The sequence below is a fragment of the Vulpes lagopus genome, chromosome 22, assembly GCF_018345385.1.
Source record: "Vulpes lagopus strain Blue_001 chromosome 22, ASM1834538v1, whole genome shotgun sequence".
NCBI lineage: Eukaryota > Metazoa > Chordata > Mammalia > Carnivora > Canidae > Vulpes > Vulpes lagopus.
Window position 1 is genome coordinate 17816179 of NC_054845.1, and position 18339 is coordinate 17834517.

The window sequence follows — 18339 nt, forward strand, 5'->3', positions numbered from 1 at the left end:
CCACTGTGCGTATGTGGAGGCAGGCAGTGTTTGGGAGCGCTCTGCAAACTCTGCTTACTTTTGCTGTGAGCCTAAACTGCTGTAAAACAAGTCTACTAATTAAAAAAAAATAACTATAGGATTATAGAGTCTCCCAATGATGCTGTCTCCCTCCCAAGAAGATTCATCCCATACTTTGGCAGACAGCAAAGATTACTTCAGTACTACCAAGAACTAAGCTGACTTGACTTGTAGTATTGCTCTCCACTCCTCCCTTTCCCAATATACATCTCCTAGTAAGAAGCATTCCAAGGTTCCCAATAAGAGTCTGGGGTGTGTCCTGTAATTCCCCCCAGTCTTAATGGGTCAGAAACTCCACTTTTGCTTCCTCATCATAGTAAAATTGCCAAAATCTCTATTCTACTTGTCCGCTGGTTTCTACTTGGCTTCTTAGCTACTCAATCAACAAATGCCTAGAAGGCAAGTGCCAAGTCTCACTTCTCCGAATATCTCTTCTCTACAGGATCTTATCCACTTAATTCTTCTTCCCACTAGCAATTCTGAACTCCAGTTTTTACCTTCCAGTTCTCATGAGACTGCCTAAAGCTTTGCCTGGCTCCTTGGCCACTTATGCCTCAAGGAGAAATGTGGCATATGCTCACCTCAGCAAATGTCCTTTCTCCCCACATCTTGCCTTTCTGATCCTGACTTCCTCACTGTGTTGAATGCAATCTTATGCATTCAAATATATATATTAATAAATGTGTGTGTGTGTGTTAAACAACACACACTTAATTAGCTACAGTTTCAGGAATCCTGGCACAGTTTAGCTAGGTCCTCTGCTTCTGGCTCTCTCAACAAGATGGCAACAGCAATTAAAGTATTGGCCAAGACTGGGGTCTTATCTGAAGGCTTGAATGGGAAAGAATTTGCTTCCAAGCTTGTGTTATTATCGAGAGAATTTCAGTTACTTAAGAACTGTTAGACTAGGGCCTCAATTCCTAGCTGGCTGTTGCCCAGAGGCCACTCTCATTTCCTTGCTATGTGAACCTTTCCAATGTGACAACTTACTTTCTTAAAGCCCGTAAAGGAGAGTCTGGTAATAAGAGAGGAGTTACTGGCTTATGCAATCTAATCACAGAAGTGACCTCTCCTTACCTTTGCTGCATTCTGTTGGTTAGAAGCAAGTCACTAGGCCAGGCCATACTCAACAGGGGATGGTTTTCAAAGTGCATTAATTCCAGAAGTTGAGATCATTGAGGAGCATCTTGGAAATATATAAAATGTATGTCAAAAAGACATCCCTGACCATAATTTTAAAATCAAAGATTTCTAGGTCACCTCCACCCCAGATATTATACTAAATCAGAATATTCTAAACTAAAGCCAGTAATACGGTCATTTGTGTGTTTATTTGGTTTTGGTTGTTGTTGCTAAGCTTTCTTGGTATTTCTTTTTAACAGTCAGATTTAAGAATAACAAGGGAAACCTTACAGTTCTTATATGTGCCCTGCCTCGTAACAGTCCATACAGGAATATCAGGGATATTCAGTGAATCTCAGGAGAGATCTGGATTCAGTGAATCTCAAGAGAGATCAATAGGTGGTCAGACACCTTTTTTTTTTTTAACTTTAATGAGTGTGAGATCTTGTTATCTGAGTCCGACAGAGGTATGGAGTTGATTGTTATTGTTGTTTTTCTTTGCCTTGGTATAAGCAGGGCCTCTCATTCCTGAGGAAATGTGTGGCAGCCCTACCTAGTAGGTTTGATAGGCCCTGTCCACATTGACTGACATTATGTTCTTCATTCAATATGGCACATGATCTCTACAGGTTAGGTGTTGGGGTGGGAACTGGTTTCATGAAGGATGGAAGCGTTCAGAAGATTATTCATGACTAGCCTTGTGGATGTTGGAATGCTATTGCCTTTTTAGGAAGACAGTTTAAGAAGCTACAAACTCAAAATCTTTCATTCCTTATCTCAGAATAACCATATCCTTAAAACAATTGGGTTCTTGGGATGCCCAGGTGGCTTAGTGGTTGAATGTCTGCCTTCGGCTCAGGACATGACCCCAGGTCCAGGGATTGAGTCTCGCAACGGGCTCCCAGCAAGGAGCCTGCTTCAGTCTCTGCCTATGTCTCTACCTCTCTCTGTGTGTCTCTCATGAATAAATAAATAAATCCTTTTTAAAAAAAAAAAAACAAACAACAACTGGTTTCATGAATCCTACTTGGGAAGTCTAGGTGATATGAGGATTTGAGCCAGATCAAACCCCAAGAGCTAGAATGGCACAAAAGCCGGAGAAAATGAACTCGTAGAGAGAAGAAATGAAACTCTATAGTCAGTTTCAGGCTCAATAGAAGGTTTTAGGCCAAGGTGGAAGATGCAAAAGTGTTTTTAATTCCACATAGGTAGGCCAGAGTTAAAGACATCCCACAGCTGTCAAAGGCCAGCCAAATCCTTTGGCACAGAATTTCTCACAAGTCTATGCTCTTCTACCTGGCTCCTTCTACAACTTAACAGCTGCAAAAATAATATGGTTTAAATTTAGAATCTTCATTTGAAAATATTTGGAAATCACACATTCCACAATAATTGGTTAAAGTTTTTCGAAGGTTATTAACCTTCTATTGTTTCAGAAAGATCTTTCTATCAAGTGTGAATAGAGAGGACAAGCCAAGTTCATAAAGACTTGTAACTCTGCTTTCTTGTGGGACTTTCTTAGTGAGTGACTGTGGTTTCAACCCCGATTGCCTGGTTGAGTTTCAGTGATGTCTGTGTTCCAGGTCATGATCTTGCTGTGCAATCAGCAAAGCTTCATTTGTACCCACGTTGACTACTGCCACCCTCACTGCTACCTGCACCACAGCCGCTCCTGTGCCCGGCTGGTCAGAGCCATTAAGCTGCTCTATGGAGACACCGTGGACTCCCTCCGGGAGAGTAACAGCAGCCATGTGGCTCTCCGGGGCAAGAAACAGAAAGAGGTGAGTGAATGGTCACCTGCTAATATGCCTACGATGGGGGAAAATGATGCCCTAGCAATCTTTTCTTTGGAAATACAAATTTCAGGCCACTGCAGTTGTATAAACCAGGTTACAGATCTGTGTGATTTTGAACAGATACAGAAGATGAGCAAAGAAAGAAGTTTTGTCTTCATGTCCATGAGCAAACATGGAATCTTTTTCCAGGTTTTGTTTTATTTCTGTGAATAAATATGAACTCATAGCGGTGGTGGTGATGAGTTGGTTATGGTGATAGACAGAATAATGTCTCCCAAAGATGTCTGTATTCTAATTTCTAGAACCTGTGAAGAGTTTTCCTTATGTGCCTAAAAGGGACTTTGCCTGTGTGAATGAGTTAGGAATCTTTCAAAGGGGAAATTATCCTGAATTATCCAGGTGGGTTCATTGTCATCACATGGCTCCTTTAAAGTGAAAAAGAAGGTAAGAGAGTCAGAGAAGGAGATGTCATAACAGAAGCAGAGGTCAGAGTGATGCAGGACCATGAGCCACAGAATGGGACGGCCCCTGGAAGCTAGAAAAGACAAAGAAATGGCTCTTTTCTAGCCTCCAGAAGGAGCACAGCCCTGCCAATCTATTTTAGATCTGCCCTCCAAAACCATAAGATAATGAATTTGTGTTGTTTTGCACCAGGGAGTTTGTGGTAATTTGTTACAACAGTAATAGATAACTGACTTTATTTATCAGTTCCTTATTGAGGAATAAGTAATAAATGGCCCAACTGTTTGTTCACAGATAAATAATAGAGTAATCTAGGTCAGATCAGACCAAAGGAAACTCCTTGAAGAAACTTAACATTTTCTAAGCATTCAGCTGCTCTTTCCTGACAAGTACACTGAACAGCTGAATTGGCAGAAAATGAAGACAGTAACCAGGGCTGCCGTGCTCCTGCCAGGGAAGCCCTGAGTCACCCCACCTGCCCCAGAACAGGCATGGTGGCCAAGACGCCTGACCCAGTGCGGCCAGCCGCCTCTGCAGCTGCTCCTCACAAGTGGTTTGACAAAGAGATTTTGATATAATACCTATTCAGTTCAGTGAGTATTCGTTGTGCACCTGCCTTTGGCACACTATGAGACCAAATATTCCAGGAGAAATAAAAAATTAATTAGTAGTATTAGAAGATCCTGTTCCTGAGGAGTTTGCAAGCCAGGTTTGGTGGGGTGGGGGGTGGGGGATGGTGATGAAATTCAAATCAAACAACTAGGGAATGTGAGCAGTAACAAAAAAATCACAATTGACTCATGCAGCAATTTGTAACGCTTTAGCACTCACAGAGTAGTATTTTTTAAATTATGATACAGTTCATTGAAGAAATCTGGGGTAATACAAGAGATCCTAAAGAAAAAAAAATCTGTATTTTATGCATCTCATAAGTGTGTTGTTTGCCTTCTGGGATATGATCTTTCAGCATTTTTTTCAAAGCATATATATGAGGCTATAATGCAGGTGTATATCACTGACAAAGTGATTTTTGATTCTGATAAACCTTGTGTAAGAGATACTGTACTCCCCATTTTATAGATGAAAAAGTTGAGGCTTGGAAGGATAGGACTGTCAGAGTTCACACCCATAACATACTCAGGTGAACTGTAATTTAGAAATATGGAATATCAATCCAGAGCTTTTTAACTAGACTCTGATGTATCTCCTGGTATTCAAACAACACATAATCTGTGGGAAGATCATGGGGGAATAGATCAATGTGAGTAATTTCATGAACTGTTAATGATGTCATAAAAAGAAAAATATATATGTGTATATATATATATTTGTGTGTATGTATATACATATGTCTATGTATTTTTATTTAGGTAAGTTCTCCTTCATATAAAAACTCCCTTAGTAGAGAAAACCTTGTATTTTAGAAGTTGTAAAAATATACCAATCTAAGTTAATATTCATTGTTCACCATATATACTCTGAGATTTCTTACCGCTCCAACTGTAGCTTCACTTGTAAGCCATATGTGGCCAAACCCAAACATCCTTCAGGATCCAAATCAAATGCCACCTCCTCCTTGAAACCATTTATGATCTTCCTACTGTTAACCACAGAGCATACTATGATGGATGATTAATGTTGTTTTCATTCCCTCCTTCCTCTAAATTACAATGGCCTTTTACTTGTGCTTTTCTCATTCTTCATTCAACTATTCACTCATTAATTCATCCATCCATCCATATATATTCAACAAATCTTTAAAGAACCTATGGAAAAAAAATATAAAGAACCTATGGACATGCTGGGTCCATACCATGTGCTGAGTATAGTAATGGGCAAAAGAAATAGGACCCCTGTCTTAATATGATATACACAACCTAGTCGAAGAGATAAGACATTAATCAAATGCCTCAAATTGCTATAAAATTGCAACACCAATAAGTCCAGGGAAAAAAGAAACACACTGTGCTGAGACAGCTTATGAACAAGACTTTGAACTTGTCAGGGTAAATCAGACAGCCCCTCCAGTAGAGTGACAAATGACTTTTGACTGAAGGATGCATGGATGTGAATTGAATAGACAATTTTCCAACCTGGGAGAAGAGATGAGTACAAAGAACCGTGACTGGAGGAGCACAGACTGTCATGCACGCTGCATAGGCAGATAGAGACCAGACCATGTAGAGCTGCCCAGGCTGTGGGGGGGGGGGGGGGGGGATTTTAGTTTTTATCCTATGAGTAGTGGCAAGCACTGAGAGTTTTTAAGATCATTCTGCCTGCAAAATGGGGCTCTTTATATCCCTATTTCTCCTCTGCCATTTAATTATAAGCTTCTGGGAAACTGGCGGTCTTGCACAGTTTCCTATGCAATACCTACCAAAGCTCCTCTCTTAAAGCAGAGGCACAATAAATATTGAACAGCTGAGGGGGCCATCTAGTTCATGAGTGCCCTCTACCCCTACCCCTAGCCCAGGACACTGGCCTGAAGCAGAAAAAGAGGCTTGCCAACCTTAGGCATGCTTCCATTTTGGAAAGACAAAGAGAAGGCAAAGCAAGAGTTAAGTGTCTTCTAATCTTAACATATTTAAATCAGTCATGCAGGTGAAGAGCTTCAAAAAATGTATTGAGTCTGCTGCAATAAACATTTTATTTTCAAAATGCCAGCCTCCTGTGCAAGCTCTTTTTTGTTCTCTCATGATGTTTCCATTTCCTGGGCTGAATCTGTCACCTAAATGAACAATGCCTACATTTCTAGGGCCCGAATGAAAATAGAGTAGGCAATAAATCAAGAATAAAAGCAGTGATTCTGATTAAAATTGAGCCTTGTGAGCAATTGATATCTCATTCCTGTTTCCTTTTGAATTGGCTTTTACGGCAGAATGTATTTGTGGCAGCTAGTACATTCTGTAACCCATGTAACTCTGATCAATCTGCTAATCTACATTTCAATGCTCAGGGACACACTGTACATCCTGTTAGTCTATTTTAATGCACTTCTGAGCTTGAGAGGTTTTTTTTTTATAAACTCTACACACACACACACACACACACACACACACACACACACACACATATAATACCTTCACCAAAGAATTCTTTGATTTTTCCTTTTTATATGTATCTTGTCCGATGCTATGTTCTTAACAGAATAAATGTTCAATTAGTGCTTGCTGATGAGAAAAGGAGTAGATGAAACCAATTTTTTTTCCTTTCAGCCAAAGCAGATAGGAGGGTAAAAGGTGATATGTGCCTGAAAAAGAGAGGGCATGGTCTCTATAAATTTTGTGAAACCAATGCAGATGGCAAGAGACCAATTGATTTCCTACAGGAGTAATATTTTTCCAAAGCTATGGAAAATGCTGTTGTGAGACCCAAACCAGGCCCTAGGTCTTGATTTCATCTGCTAGAATGTCTCCCCATTCATATTCATGTGTCAAAGATGCATGAGGCCCAAAAGTCTAGGTTACCTTTGGGGAAATATTTGGACTTCCCTGGGCATGAAATATGTGTCCTGGAAGATCTCTTTCTCAGAGCTCAGTAGATTGACTCCAGTTTTCATAGATTTTAAATACCACGTTATTTCCACAGTACATCCTCATTCATGTCATTTGTCTCTTTTTCTACTTACCATGATTTTTCATTTGTTTATCTGTTATCTCTCTCTCCTAGTAAGATATGCTCTCCATGAGGGCAAACACCAAGGGAGTTTTACTTCACAGCAAATCCCCAAAGGTTAGTCCAGTTCCTGGCATATAGTTAACTCCTAATAAACATCTTGAATTATTAAATGAATAAATTTTTATTTAAAATAACTGTTATGCCTCTCTGATCAGTAATCTTTTATTACAAGAAACCCACTGAAACTTGTTCAATAACTAGTTTCTTCAAGGGACTTAGCAGAATCTCATGAAACCAGGGACAGACCAGGAAGGAGCCAAGCCCTAAAATGGGAGAATGAAAGCTCTCTCCATATCAGATTGAGCCTAGTTTTTCATCTCTGCTTCTTTCTGCATCTCCATCTGCTCCCTCATCTCAGCCCCCTGATCAGCTCCTCCTGCTTTGTTCATCTTGTATGTGACCTGAAAATCTCCAGGTTGCATCATCATTGCTCAATTCCAGCAACCATCACCACATGAATCAGACTCTCTGCCCCTTAATTCCGTAGGACAGGAGTTTGGTGGGCTCTACTCCTCCTCTTTATGATCCAAACATCACAGGATAAGTCCCTAGCCAGTCAAAGGATTGGTTTTTGCATTGCAAATTTCATCAACAGTGGTTAGAATGAGGGGAGAAGTCACAGATCCAGATATGGTGAATATTTGTCCAAGACATCCACAGAGAAGAAAACGCAGTGATCTCAGATCTACACCAATCCCCCAGCAAGCACACCCAGGATCCCTGATACCTCTTGGGGCTGTGTCGCTATCTTCCATTGACAATTGCTCCCTCCGATAGATTGATTCAACAATGAATGCCACCATCTACTGGTGATACGTTCTGTCCTTTGGTGTGCATTACTACTTTGGGGTTTCTTCACAGGTCCCAGCTTGATGTGTCATTCCATCCAGCATATGCAACTCACAGTCCAGTGAAATTTCTTACTCTTCCATGAAACACTAATAACAAAAAATTCCTTAAGAACTAGCCTCCTGCAATGAGCTGTCTTCTAGCCAAGTTTTATGTGGAGTTATGAAAGCCGAAAAACAACTCATCATAGCCTTGTCAGTCTGAGTTAGGGGCACGCCAGTAGAGGGACTTGAGGACTCTCACATAGGGTGCCCAAGTGCCCATCACCCAAGTACACATCTTGGATACTTACCTTTCAAGCCTCAACAAGTCACTCAGGGCGAGTGACTAGCCTATCACCCTAGAGTGAAAGCCTTTCTAATAATCTTCCCTTTCCTCTACGACAAGCACCTTAACTTTGATGAGGCACTAGAACATACCATGCTTCCCAGGGAAGCCTGCAAGAATATTAAATATCTGATATCTGAGAAGCTTGACATATACCTTCTGTCCCTGGGAAACAGGATTAATCAAAATCCTACGACTCCCAGAGTGTCAGAGGCAAACATAAATGTTTGCCCTTTTTCTTCTAAGCCGGTACCTGCCAGATGAAAAAAAAAAAAAAACCTGTAATTTAACCAAGAGATGTGGTTCAAAAGTAAGCCTGAAAAAGCCAAAAAGTCCAACCAGAGGAGAAAGGGTGAAATATTAACAAACTTTAAGAATCATATTTTGAATCCTATTTTGAAAATCATATTTAATGACCTGAGGGAGATACTCATTATAAATTCCTAATAAAATGAGTTGTTTAAAATTGGGTGCCACACACAGGACATCCTCACCATCGTGCTAAGATGCACAGAATGAAAAAACAAAAAGACTGAAAGGAACAAAATAATGGCCATCGCTGGGCTAAGGATTATAGGGATTTTTGTTTTCTTCCTCTAAGTTTTTCTGTGTTTTCCAGACATTCTGCAATTTGCATGTAAGGTTTTATAAATAGAGCAAAAGATGCCACTTTCAAAATAACTTGACTTTTTAAAAAGGAAATCAAATGCACCCCTACATTTATATGGAAAATGCCTGCCATATGATTTTAGAGCAGTTTCCAAATCATAAAACAGGCATGGATATTGCTGTATATTGTTTTTGCATTCACAGAAATAAAATGCAATGCAGGATTTATCTCCTCAAATGAAATGTGTTCCCAAGTATGTGCCTCCACGTTTTTATCTTTAGAAAACACAGCAAGAGCTCTGATTCATTTGTTTCGAAGTAGATTCATTCTAAAAGTTTATTCCATACCAGTCGCACACCAGATGCATTGTGTTGGGTCTTTTTGTCAGAGTTTTGAAAGACTTTCTTGGAACATTCATGTTCTTTTAGATTTGTCTTTTCTTTCAAATATCTCCATCTATAGCACTGTGAAGCTCTGTTCAAAAATTCTTAAGGAGCTGTTTGTTCCTCAGCATCGAGGGAAAAAGTGTTTCTTTGACATGGAACAGGAAAAACAAATGAGCTTTATTCTGTGTAGAAGGTTGAATTCCCTCTGTGCACAGCCCGGAGTGCAAACCTAGGAGCCATCAGGACTCAGGATAAATAAACAAGAGCCTGTCACCGTGAGGACCCATCCTTCTCCCAGTGCTCTGGCCTTTTAGGGAGTTGGAGGAAGAAACCCTGTCTCCTCCATACTAATGCAGAAGTCAGTTTTATTCTGGACTCTGGTTCCAGAGAGAATTTGAAAAAAGAGCTGCTGCCTCCTATAGACAAGTATGGTTTTGTTTTTGTTTTTTGAACGAGTTTGGTTTTTTAAAGAAACCATTTAACCTTACACCTGAGGCCTAGATAATAAATGCTCTGACCTTGTACTTCCTTGATGAGTCTTTTATCTTTTACTTCCTAACACTCCTTTGTGAACTCTATTCTTTCTCCCATGACCAAATGGCCAACTTGTAACATCCAGCCCTGTAAAGGGATGATTAGATAGAGCAGGTTTAACTGACTTAATTTTTTTTTAAAGATTTGTGCTTTTACCATCTTCGTGGAATATAACTGGCCCTGAAATGGAAGTCAAGAGATGCTTGTCCTGTTTTAATTCTGCTAAGAGCCAGCTTTCTAACTTGGTCACATTATTCTCCTTTTCTGGACCACAGTTTCCATCACCATGGTAAAAAAAAAAAAAAAGAATTTGTAGCTATATATCTCTGAGCTCCCTTTCATTCCAAAATTAACTGTTTTTATTACTTTCAGAAACTGTGGGCCTATTAAAAGGGCTACATTGTCACTCTCATTAGAAGAAGACAGTTGTTTGGAGAATTTGGGGGGAAACAGCACTAGTGGCTTTTGAGAGGGGACAACAACAGTCTTCGTCACATCTTATGTTGTTTGCAGTGCTCAGAGAAGTCATGCCTGAGGACTCCTTCTCTGAAGAAGAGAGTTTCCGAGGCCAACCTGGAAGGGAAAAAGGACTCTGGAATGCTGAAATACATCAGACTGCAGGTATTGACACCTGGATCAGAAACGTCACTGGAGCAGTGAGAGGGAGGGGTACCCTGCTTACTTACTAATGCTTGAGGCATCCAGTGCCAGTTAGCACAGTGTTAGCATGAAGAGCCCTTTAATCGGTGGGTAAGAGTGCCACCAAGTGTGCAAGGGAAAAAGTCCCTTCTTGTAAGCCAGGCAGCTTCCACAGAGATACAGCTTGGGAGCTCACTGGAGCCATGCCTTTGCTCACTCACCCCATGCCATGGTGCTAATACCCCACCAGCATGTGGTGACAATGCTCACCCCTCTTAGAATGTGATACTTTGGGTTTGAAGCCTGCATCTGCCGCTCTGGCTTTGGGACCTTGGGCGAGCTGCTTAATTTCTCTTGGTTTTACCATGGGGATTATAACACTAGGCCCATCTCAAAGGATTATTGCATAGATTAGAAGAGATAGTATACTTACCTACTTATCTAGTGCTTGACACATTGTTGTATTGTCCTTAAAACCTAAGCTCTAAATCATTACACATATTCCCCCAGGGGAGTTGGAGTGAAAACTTGTTTTCTGGAAAGTTCTTTTCTTTAAAGATTTATTTATTTATTTGAGAGAGAGAGAGAGAGAGAGCGCAGGAGAGGCAGAAGGAGAGGTTGAGAATCTCAAGCAGACTCTGCACAGAGCATAGAGCCTGAAGTGGAGCTCGATCTCACTGACTGTGGGGTCATGACCTTGTGAGCATGACCATGAGATCATAACCTGAGCTGAAACCAAGAGTTGGCCTCTTAACTGACTGCACCGTCCAGGTCCCCCTTTTGGAAAGTTTTTAAAATGGTTAAAGATCTAGACCATCCACAACCTACATTTATCACCTGAAATAATGGAGGTACCTGGGTGGCTCAATCAGTTGAGCATCTGACTCTCTCAGTTTTTGGCTCAGGTCATGATCTCGGGGTCAGGGGATTGAGCCCTGCCTCAGTGTCTGTGCCCAGTGAGAAGTCTGTTTGAGATGCTTTCAATCTCTCTCCCTCTGCCCCTCCCTCCCACTCATGCTTGTGTTTCTCTCTCTCTCAAATAAATTGAGGCACCTGGGTGGCTCAGTCAGTTAAGTGGCTGTCTTTGACTTAGGTCATGATCCCAGGGTCCTGGGATGGAGGCCCATGGCAGTCACTCTGCTCACCAGGGGGCCTGCATCTCCCTCTGCCCCTCCCCCCTGTTCATGCTCTCCCTCTCTCTTTTTCTCACTGTCTTTCTGTCTCTCTCAAATAAATAAATAAAAATCTTTTTAAAAATGAAATAAAGTCTTTAAAAAATAAACCATCTGAAATAATGGATTAAATAGGACTTTTGTGGCCTGATCTAGTGCAATAACCACAGTGTACAATGTTTCAAAGGGAAAATGTCATCCAAGTTTACTGGATTAGAAAACTAACTTTCTCATGGAATTCCTTTATAACCTAGAGGCTACTCATTGTCTTCAGTGGACATCAACTCCTAATCGAAAGGAAAATAGGATGCTTTAAAAGTCCACTAAGATTTTTAATACAAAGACTGTAGAATAAGCTCTATGAGAAAAAAAAACAAAACAACAAAAGACTCCAGCCAGTATATCTTTGTACGCATCGACTAATAAGGTATAAAGTTCATTCTACACCATGCCAATAAATACATTACCATTTTAGAAAGTATTTGAAGGTCATTTAAGGAAAGCGGAGAAGGGAAGTGGCACTTAGGTTTCAAGAGGAGTACAGCAATCAGTGTCTTCAAAGATTTTAAGATGTGATTTCCATCTTTTCCCAGGTGATGAGCCTGTCGCCTGCTCCTTTATCTCTGCTAATCAAGGCAGCACCAATTCTGACAGAAGAAATGTATGGAGACATCCAGCCAGCTGCCTGGGAGCTCCTGCTCAGCATGGATGAGCACATGGCGGGGGCCGCAGGTAAAGACAGTTCACCCATGACCTTGGTTGCTACTCCACCATTTAAACAAGAGAGAAGTGAATCCATTCCCTTTCACTCCTAGGTCAGATCAGCAGCAATCTCCAGAACCCTAGACACAGCTTTGTACTATAGGGAGGGAGGCTGAAGTGCTAAGTATACCCTTTACTTTTTACCACATAATCTGCACAAGAGTATGTCTCTCCAAGGGCATTACCAAATTATAAAATATAATTTTCTCCAGAACCTACATTTTCACTATATTTCACAAAGCATGTCGTGATTTCCCAGATTTACTATGAACCACCATCATTAACTTTATTAAATAACACACAAGTAATGTTTTGTGTCCAAATTATACTATCAAAACAAATGTGCTGAAGATTAGGTCACATATCTAAAGCCATATAGCCAGCAAAAAGTACACACAAAATGTGAGTTCTTCACCTTTTTTCCACTTCTTGTACATATTCTTTTAGTTTATAGATTTCAGGATTCCTTCTAGGGTACACTAGGCACATAGATATATATATACCTAAGTACCAATGTATATGTTGTTTCCTTTTTTGCACAAATAGGACATACTCTAAAGACTTTTGAGCTTTCCATTTTTCTAGAAGATTTTTATCTACAAGATTTTTAAAAGAATTTATTTGAAGAAAAATCTATTCCAACTAGGCAGCACATACCAGGAGTATTTAGGAGCACTCTACCAACAGGAGCCCAGGGAGAGGCTTTTATAGAAAAAGGACAGAAGCAAAGTAAGGCAATTATTGACTGACTGTAGCTAAAAGCCAAGTTGGTTGTTTGTGACTGGTTGTCCTTAGCATTATGATTTGTAACCTTGAGGCATTTACAGGCTTAGATTTTGAGGATTAGAGCTACATCATTCTAATGGTCTCTTTATTTAATTATTTTAATAGTCCTCCCTTTTGGTCATCTTCTCATACATGAGAAATGGACCCAAAATTTGGTATTAATGCCACTCTCAGCAGATAAGAGTTATGTTGCTCTTGTCTCATTGTGAAACTCAGAGGTTATGATGTCAGATCCGTAAAACAGTTATTTTTGCTTTTCATCTCATTGTGCATCTTCTTTCTGCTTCTCCAAGAACAGTGAGACCATGTGATAGATGGTTGATGGTTTTGAACAAGCATTTAAGATCACTGAGAGGACCTAATACAGCAGGAAGACTATAGTGATAACTATTAGGAATGTAATGCCAGGAGACCAACGGATGCTTCTCAGCCAGAGTCCCCATGAACCAAACCAGGTGGTATCAAATAAATTAAAGAAAATACCTGTTTTAGCCCAGTGGCTTATTTGTAAGTATTTTGTATTTGCTATAATGCTAGAGGTTTGGATCTAGGTACAGCAAGGAGTGTTGTACCCTGACAGAGCAGATTCTGTTTTCAGCCAATATGTAAAGCAATTCTATTATCTAAAACCACCTTAGCAAGAAAATATAGAGATTTTGTTGTACAGCTACGGCCTTAGCTGTAGATCCAACCATAGTTGCCAGAGTAAAGGAGCACTGTCTCTCCCGTTCTTTGACAGAGAAAAAAAGCAAGTAGCAAAAAAGCAATAGGAATGAATGTTTAATATTGGAGATGATGATCTTGATCTGTGTAACTTGGGAGAGCTGTCCCCAAGATGCCATCTGCATCCGAGGAGGAACCTCCCTAGTCAATTTTAATTTTAGATCTCCAGCTGGTGTGCAGTTCCAAGAGTTTAGAGGATCTCTTTTTAATGAAGGATGTAGACCTACCATTCAAGTTCCTGAAGTTTGGCTGCCACTTAGGTAGTAAGGAGGAGCTGGTGCGGTCCCTTCCAAGGACATTCAAGGGCAGTCTTCGTTCTTAGTGATCCTACATTAGAAAGTGGGAGACACTAGTTTGGGGGGTTGTAGCAAGATATTTGAGGAAACTAGAAGAATTTGAGATCCAGTTTGGTGTACAGATAAATAACAAACATCAAAAACAGTGAACAGGACTAGAATCTGATATCCACAAATGTTACAATTTTTTTACTGAACCCTCACGATTGGTAAACCATGATTTCTCTAGAAATCATCCTTATTTCTATCAGAGATAATCACAGTAAGGCTAATTTGTTTGCAAAATAAGTCTAATCTCATTAAACGTGGTCTGATTATTTACATAAGTGCAGTATGAATAGTGATTAACCCTGTAGGCTTTTTTTAAAATCTGCTTTGCTGGAACTTTTTATAAGGAATCTTAGATTGGACTTTTAAAAACCTCTCCCAGCTTAAGAAGCCTAGTGAGGAACTCACCATCAGACTTCACCTGGAAAACTTATAGATTTGGCTGAATTCCTCTCTCCTTGAGGTCTCCAGGATATCCTGAGCTTCCTGAGCCTGCCAGGAAGTGGCCTTCCTTGCTCACATGGTAAGGCTACAGCGAATCCTATAAGCAAGACACCAGGCCAGTTTTTCCAATGAGTTTTTATTGGCTCCATCAAGTCAAACCTACTTTGTTAAAACTGTCTGATCATATCTGCTTCTATGCACATTCTCAAATACAACACTCCAGTCAAAGTCTTGGTAATAAAACCAATGCTTCCAGTTGTGGCCTGTTATACAAAAAAAAAACAGGTTCTTATGGATTCTGGAGGAATCAGGTAAGGAAAAAAAGTTAATGTTTCCATTTTATTTATAGCAATAAGCTTTACCAAATTACTATAAGTCATAGATGGCTTAAGAGAAAAAAGGAAAAAAAATATCCTTAAATCTGGAAAAATAAAACATTAAGGAACCAGCAAGATTTCAAAGGAAGAGTGTTAAAAAAAAAAAAATAGTAATCATCCTCATCAGTCTGCTCAATCTCGTATCAGTAATTCTTATTCAAACCTGAATCCTTTTTTTCCATTAGTTCTGGAAATTCTTAACCAGAATCTTATGAAGATTCATCTTCTGAAGATGAAGCACTTCTGCAAAAGTATTGAGTAAAGCAGTAACTAAATGACAAAAAGACCTTTAAAAAAGTAGCCATGATTAAAGATCTGATGAGAGTTCATTTGATAGAGAAATATTATATGTCTGTGGCACACAAAATTTAGGATAATAATTGGACAATGCGAGTACTGACAACTTCCTAGAAACTTTGAACAATTTCTGGAATATCTGTATTAGTAACATACATCCAACACCTATAACTTCAGAAGTTTATTGTCAATTCTTACTTGACAGTGCCGCCACATAATTTAACATGCCAAATAAACCTAATTATTAACATCTCTCTTACAAGGTGAGAGACAAATTCTGTGAGGTTTTCTAGGGACCCTCTGGGAATACTCAGTTACTTTGAAATCAAAGAGACTTCATTTAGAATTTGATTTGGGGAAATTGCCAAAATGTCAAAAGGTTTGAGCATTTGAGTAAACAAGATCTCAGATCATTATGAAATAATACTTAATTATCTATTTAACAGAAGCCACAATTTAAAGCTCTTCCAAAAGGTTTTGAAAGGTAAATACAAGGGCACCTGGGTGGTTCAGTGGGTAAAGGATCTGACTTGATTTCAGGTCAGGTCATGATCTCAGGGTCCTGAGATGAAGCTTTATGTTGGGGCCTGCACTAGCTGGAACCTCTTCAAGATTCCCTCTTCCCCTACCCTCTACTCCCCTTTCTTCCTTTCTTTCTTTCTTTCTTTCTTTCTTTCTTTCTTTCTTTCTTTCTTTCTCTTGCAAGAAAAAGAAAGAAGAGATAGATGGATAGATAGATAGATAGATAGATAGATAGATAGATAGATAGATAGATAGATAGGGTTTTCTTAAGTTATCAAAGACCTGATAAAGACAACCTGAAGCACACACAGTAAATTATTTTGGTAAAACCACAAAATCTTTGCCTTGCAGGCAGATTACCCAAAAGGTAAAAAACAATTTTCACAGTCTTTTATGAGAAGCAGACTGATAGTCCAAGAAAAGTTTGGTTTCTTAGCTGAGACAAAACCAAATTCTAACTTTTTTACCACTGTATTTTTGATATTACAACTCATTATTTGTTTATTTTTTTTAAATTAATTTTTATTGGTGTTCAATTTACCAACATACAGAAAAACACCCAGTGCTCATCCCGTCAAGTGTCCACCTCAGTGCCCGTCACCCATTCCCCTCCAACACCCGCCCTCCTCCCCTTCCACCACCCCTAGTTCGTTTCCCCGAGTTAGGAGTCTTTATGTTCTGTCTCCCTTCCTGATATTTCCCAACATTTCTTCTCCCTTCCTTTATATTCCCTTTCACCATTATTCATATTCCCCAAATGAATGAGAACATACACTGTTTGTCCCTCTCCGATTGACTTATTTCACTCAGCATAATACCCTCCAGTTCCATCCACGTTGAAGCAAATGGTGGGTATTTGTCGTTTCTAATTGCTGAGTAATATTCCATTGTATACATAGACCACATCTTCTTACAACTCATTATTTAAAAACTTAAATACATCAATTCTAACTTTAGTTAGTTTAATCACATGTAAAATTTATTTTCCAAGATTCCTTTTCTATAAGCATTCTACAATTTTTTTCATACCCATTCAGATTTTGTTCTGCTTTTTAATCTTCCTCATTCTGGAACTACCGGTCATTCTACTTTACTCACCTATTTTTCAGTCTTATTACTTCTAAGTAGTTTTAATTGTATATATTGATTAAGATTCTTAACCCTTAGGATCCTTTATTCCTAGTGATAGCTAAGAAGTAAGCAATTGTGGACTATTACAGTAGCATTCTGTGGATTGGCATATTTATTAATACATTTCATAATTTCTAGAAGTGTGTTCTTCCTCATAGTAAATCTTACATCTATTTAATTCTTAACAATTATGTTTATCCATGAAAATTTCTTAAGACATTGAACATCTAATCATTTCATCTTTCTTGCTGATAAATTCTACATCAGAGATAACTTGAGATTATTTGACTTTTAGTAAGCCTATTAGAATAAGAGCATTATATTTAATGCTGATAGATCTAAAGATAGTCTTGTTTTAATTAAATCAACAAACTTAAACTAGTTTTTATTTATCATAGATTATTCTAAGTCACACTGATATAGAAAAGATGTTAACGTTTGAAGCCAACGGACCAAGAAAGAATTCTTGACATGCCTTTAGTGCAAAGAGGGGTTTTAGTAAAGCACGAGGACAGGACCAGTGAGCAGAAAGAGTTGCACTGGGGTCATGAGTAGTGGTCTATTACATACTTTCAAGTTGGGAGGGGGTTGGGGGATAGTGTAGGTCTCTAAGGAATTTTGGAAGCAAGGTTTCCAGGACCTTGAGAGGGCTAACTATTGTTGGAAATGGCCATTTGTTACTGTCAAATACAACCAGAGTCGTCAGATCCTTCAGATTTGTATTGGTGGGCCATATGCTTGGGGCATGATTGCCAACGTGTATCTCAGGGGGAGGGGTGGAGAGTGATAGAAATAAAGGAAGCTTCCAAAGGAATTTTTATATGTTACAGTAGACTTACAGGATCCTGGGGGTCGGGCTAACATTGTCTCTTATTTAGCAAAGTTTTAACTTGGAGGCAGTTGAGTCCCTAGAGAAATATTACTTTGCCTGTTTCAAGGAGTTGTCAGTGGTCTGTAGATAGTAAGGAAATTTAATGATTTTTCTTCTCCTTTTGTTTCCCACATCAACATGAACTTGAAAAACATTTAGGTTTCTCTATTTCTGACGGTATATTTTATTTACATATGCTTGTTTATCTTTAAGCTAACAAATAGAGCTCTTTACAAATCAATTTCCTACTCCCTATCTGGGGTAGGAAAATATCACGTATCTGCAACATACATACATAGACATACATAAATATATGGACAAACACAGGGATCTCATAGCATTTGTTTTGAAGTTTTAGCCATGAGTCAGATGTGATAATGCAAAACTGACTGATTTATGAAAAAAAAAAAACATTTGGATCTAAAGTATATTCCTAGCAGAGAGAAT

General features: G+C 39.2%; 1 protein-coding gene across 4 annotated transcripts in view; it reads left to right on the plus strand.

Moving 5' to 3' along the window:
- The window catches only part of UNC80 (unc-80 homolog, NALCN channel complex subunit), a 222738-nt gene that overhangs the window by 126874 nt on the left and 77525 nt on the right, over positions 1–18339 (plus strand). For all 4 annotated transcript variants that reach the window (XM_041737717.1, XM_041737715.1, XM_041737716.1 and 1 more), the window contains 3 exons: positions 2766–2963; positions 10338–10445; positions 12229–12367. In XM_041737717.1, coding sequence (XP_041593651.1) covers positions 2766–2963; positions 10338–10445; positions 12229–12367 — 445 coding nt within the window. The remainder of the gene's footprint in view (positions 1–2765; positions 2964–10337; positions 10446–12228; positions 12368–18339) is intronic.